This window comes from Nerophis lumbriciformis, linkage group LG04 (assembly GCF_033978685.3).
Source record: "Nerophis lumbriciformis linkage group LG04, RoL_Nlum_v2.1, whole genome shotgun sequence".
Taxonomy (NCBI): domain Eukaryota; kingdom Metazoa; phylum Chordata; class Actinopteri; order Syngnathiformes; family Syngnathidae; genus Nerophis; species Nerophis lumbriciformis.
In genome coordinates this window covers 53,182,501-53,187,500 of record NC_084551.2, presented here as the reverse complement: position 1 = coordinate 53,187,500, position 5,000 = coordinate 53,182,501, and the positions used below count along the sequence as shown (strand labels likewise).

Below are 5,000 nucleotides of genomic sequence, written 5' to 3'. Positions count from 1 at the left end.
AAAATAACAATGAATAAATCAACCATTCAGGCCTTTTTAATGCTCAGTTTGCGACACACTGATCTAATCTGATGTGCCCAAGCCAGATACCTGGGGGATGTTTTTTTTTAATTTTGTATTTTTTTGTCATAAAAAAATACAATCATGTGTGCTTACAGACTGTATCCCTACAGACTGTATTGATCTATATAGATCAGGGGTGCTCATTACGTTGATCGCGAGCTACCGGTCGATCGTGGAGGGTGTGTCAGTCGATCACCAGCCAGGCATTAAAAAAATAGTCCTAAAAATGAGCGATCGTAAATCTTCACTATGACGTCACTTTCGTCACTTGATTGACATTCACGGCACCCGGAAGGCGAGAAACACTTTATTTCAATAGACTGGCGCCGTACCTGTCGTCAAAACTCAAAAGACCGACTGCACAGTTGCACAATAAAAACGCTGCTTCATCCTGCCTGCGCTAACAAAATAAGATTCTCAGAAAGCTGGCGTGCACAAGCTAGCAAGCTACGGAGTTTGCCGACAATGTATTTCTTGTAAAGTGCATACAAAGGAGTACGGAAGCTGGACAAATAAGATGCCAAAAACCAACCACTTTCATGTGGTATTGGACAGAAAGGAGGACTTTTTTTCTCCTCCATTCGAAAATGCGGACATTATCAGCACTACTGTCTGATTCCTATCAATGCAAGTCATCAGAATCAGGTAATACACCAACTTATATTCTTGTCTTCATGAAAGAAAGGAATCTATGTGTTAAACATGCTTGTATTATCTTTAAACACCTTTAACTTATTAACAATATTAACTATATGTGTTAAACATGCTTGTATTATCTTTAAACACCTTTAAGTTGTTAACAATATTAACTATATGTATTAAACATTCTTGTATTATCATTAAACACCTTTAATTTTTTAACAATATTAACTGTTAAACATGCTTGTATTATCATTAAACACCTTTAACTTGTTAACAATATTAACTATATGTATTAAACATGCTTGTATTATCATTAAACACCTTTAATTTTTTAACAATATTAACTATATGTGTTAAACATGCTTGCATTATCATTAAACACATTTAACTTGTTAACAAAAACATATATTTCATAAATAAGTAAATATAAATTATATATATGAATGAGGTAGATCCCCACGACTTGATCAATTGAAAAGTAGCTCGCCTGCAGAAAAAGTGTGAGCACCCCTGATATAGATATATAATATAGGAACCAGAAATATTAATAACAGAAAGAAACAACCCTTTTGTGTGAATGAGTGTAAATGGGGGAGGAAGGTTTTTTGTGTTGGTGCACTAATTGTAAGTGTATCTTGTTTTTTAATGTTGATTTAATAAATAAATAAAAAGTTTTTAATTATTTTTTTTATTTCTTCTGCGGCTCGGTACCGGTCCGTGGATCGATTGGTACCGGGCCACGGCCCGGTGGTTGGGGACCCCTGCTTTAGGGGACCTCTGACGGTATGGGGACAAAAAAAACAGGTCTTTTTAAATGATAGTCAGATCCATTCTGAAGATGCTTTAAGTGATTTTTAAGCGTTGGCCTATAAAACATGTTTACTGAAAAGTAAACATGCTTAACATCTAATTTGAACTTCTTCTTCTTTTTTTTTAATGGTCCTCAGTAGTCACGTACAAATTTGTGTGAATTATGCAAAATGATTTATATGTGGTCCCCATGAACCATATGAAGTCTTTTTCCCCAGGGGCCCCAGTAAGAATGACCAGCACATTACTTCATCAATCCAGAGATTTAAATACGTGTATGAGCTAACTGGCCAGTGGACATTTTACACCATTTGTTTTTATGCCTCCACAACCTGTAGAAAAGCTGGTCCCCACAAGTCATGATCAAAAACTTGGTCCCCATTCCAAATGATAACCAGTGTGTGTGTGTGTGCGCGCAGGTATTTCAAGTCTCACACACTTCTGGTGGAGCAAAGGCTGGAGAAGGGCAAACTCTCTCAGGTGGTGCGAGATTCCGACGCCGCACTCAGGTACATGTCCACCTGTGTCCAAGTCTTCTTTTAACACACGGCAGGCATACTTGCCAACCCTCCTGATTTTCCCGGGAGACTCACGAATTTCAGTGCCCCTCCCGAAAATCTCCCGGGACAACCATCCTCCCGATTTCCACCCGGACAACAATATTGGGGGCGTGTCTTTAGCGTCCTCTACAACCTGTCGTCGCGTTGGCTTTTCCTCCATTCAAACAGCGTCACAAAATTCATGCGGTTCTTCCACATACATGAGGGACTGCAAGGCATACTTGGTCAACAGCCATACAGGTCACACTGAGGGTGGCCGTATAAACAACTTTAACACTGTTACAAATATGCGCCACACTGTGAACCCACACCAAACAAGAATGACAAACACATTTCGGGAGAACATCCGCACCGTAACACAACATAAACACAACAGAACAAATACCCAGAATCCCTTGCCGCACTAACTCTTCCGGGACGCTACAATATACACCCCCACTACCACCAAACCCCGCCCAACTCAACCACCCCCCACCCCCATCTCCCGAATTCGGAGATCTCAAGGTTGGCAAGTATGCTCGCGGGTGTCATTTAGCTGTAAAAAGGGGAACTGCACTTTATGTGCCTAACATTCACAATAAAGCAAGGAGCATATGTTTTTTTTTTTTTTTTAATTCATTCTAAATCATAAAATACGGCAAGTACGAGGTGGCTAACAATGCGTTAAATTGGGAGTGCCGTATTTTTCGGACTATAAGGCGCACTTAAAATCCTTTCATTTTCTCAGAACTCGACAGTGCGCCTTATAACCCGGTGCGCCTAATGTACGGAATCATTTTGGTTGTGCTTACCGACCTCGAAGCCCTTTTGTTTGGTACATGGTGAAATAAGTGTGACCAGTAGATGGCAGTCACAAATAAGAGATACGTGTAGACTGCAATATGATGGCAGTCACACATAAGAGATACGTGTAGACTGCAATATGATGGCAGTCACACATAAGAGATACATGTAGACTGCAATATGATGGCAGTCACACATAGGAGATACGTGTAGACTGCAATATGATGGCAGTCACACATAAGAGATACGTGTAGAGTGCAATATGATGGCAGTCACACATAAGAAATATGTGTACACTGCAATATGATGGCAGTCACACATAAGAGATAGGTGTAGACTGCAATATGATGGCAGTCACACATAAGAGATACATGTAGACTGCAATATGATGGCAGTCACACATAAGAGATACGTGTAGACTGCAATATGATGGCAGTCACACATAAGAGATACGTGTAGACTGCAATATGATGGCAGTCACACATAAAAGATACATGTAGACTGCAATATGATGGCAGTCACACATAAGAGATACGTGTAGACTGCAATATGATGGCAGTCACACACATAAGAGATACATGCAGACTGCAATATGATGGCAGTCACACATAAGAGATACATGTAGACTGCAAAATGATGGCAGTCACACATAAGAGATACATGTAGACTGCAATATGATGGCAGTCACACATAAGAGATACATGTAGACTGCAATATGATGGCAGTCACACACATAAGAGATACATGTAGACTGTAATATGATGGCAGTCACACATAAGAGATACATGTAGACTGCAATATGATGGCAGTCACACATAAGAGATACATGTAGACTGCAATATGATGGTAGTCACACATAGGAGATACGTGTAGACTGCAATATGATGGCAGTCACACATAAGAGATACATGTAGAGTGCAATATGATGGCAGTCACACATAAGAAATATGTGTAGACTGCAATATGATGGCAGTCACACATAAGAGATACATGTAGACTGCAATATGATGGCAGTCACACATAAGAGATAGGTGTAGACTGCAATATGATGGCAGTCACACATAAGAGATACGTGTAGACTGCAATATGATGGCAGTCACACATAAGAGATACGTGTAGACTGCAATATGATGGCAGTCACACATAAGAGATACGTGTAGACTGCAATATGATGGCAGTCACACATAAGAGATACAGATGGAAAAGCGTGATTCATCACTCAAGAGAAGGCGTCTTCACTGCTCTAGAGTCCAGTGGAGACGTGTTTTACACCACTGCATCTCACGCTTTGTATTGGACATGGTGATGTATGGCTTAGATGCAGCTGCTCGGCCATGGAAACCCATTCCACGAAGCTCTCTGCGTACTGTACGTGGGCTAATTGGAAGGTCACATGAAGTTTGGAGCTCTGTAGCAACTGACTGTGCAGAAAGTCTTTGCACTATGCTGACCCTTCTCTGTCAGTTTACGTGGTCTACCACTTGGTGGCTGAGTTGCTGTTGTTCCCAAACTCTTCACTTTTTTTATAGCGAAGTTGACTTTGGAATATTTAGGAGCGAGGAAATTTCACGACTGGATCTTATGACAGTTCCACGCTGGAAATCACTGAGAGCGGCCCATTCTTTGAGAAATGTTTGTAGAAACAGTCTCCATGCCTAAGTGCTTGATTTGATACACCGGGCGAAGTGATTAGGACACCTGATTCTCATCATTTGGATGGGTGGCCAAATACTTTTGGCAATATAGTGTATGTTCTTTAGATCAGTGGTCCCCAACCACCTGTCCGGGGACCGGTACCGGTCCATGAAGCATTTGCTACACGGCCCGAGAGAAACATTAAATAATTTATAAAAGACCGCATTTTCTCCGACTTAACTTTGGCCTGTCCCACTAGACCAGGGGTGTCAAACTTGTTTTCATTGAGGGCCACACCGCAGTCATGGCGGCCAATAGAGGGCCGCTTGTAACAGTAAATCATTAATGAACTTGCCTATGAATTTAAATATTCTACATGTTTTTAACGTAAAGAGTAAAAAAAAATCTGTGGATTTGACTACTTTTTTTTACAGGAAAAAAGTGGCCACTTTTTTAGTTGCCAGACTTTTACTGTAAAATATGTTATTTTATTATTGTTATTTTTAC

The 5,000-nt window shown here is 40.4% G+C and overlaps 1 protein-coding gene across 2 annotated transcripts in view; it reads left to right on the top strand.

The window, feature by feature from the left end:
• The window catches only part of nt5c3a (5'-nucleotidase, cytosolic IIIA), a 50,276-nt gene that overhangs the window by 34,487 nt on the left and 10,789 nt on the right, over window positions 1-5,000 (top strand). For both annotated transcript variants that reach the window (XM_061957190.2, XM_061957198.2), the window contains exon 5: window positions 1,935-2,024. In XM_061957190.2, the coding sequence (XP_061813174.1) occupies window positions 1,935-2,024 (90 nt within the window). The remainder of the gene's footprint in view (window positions 1-1,934; window positions 2,025-5,000) is intronic.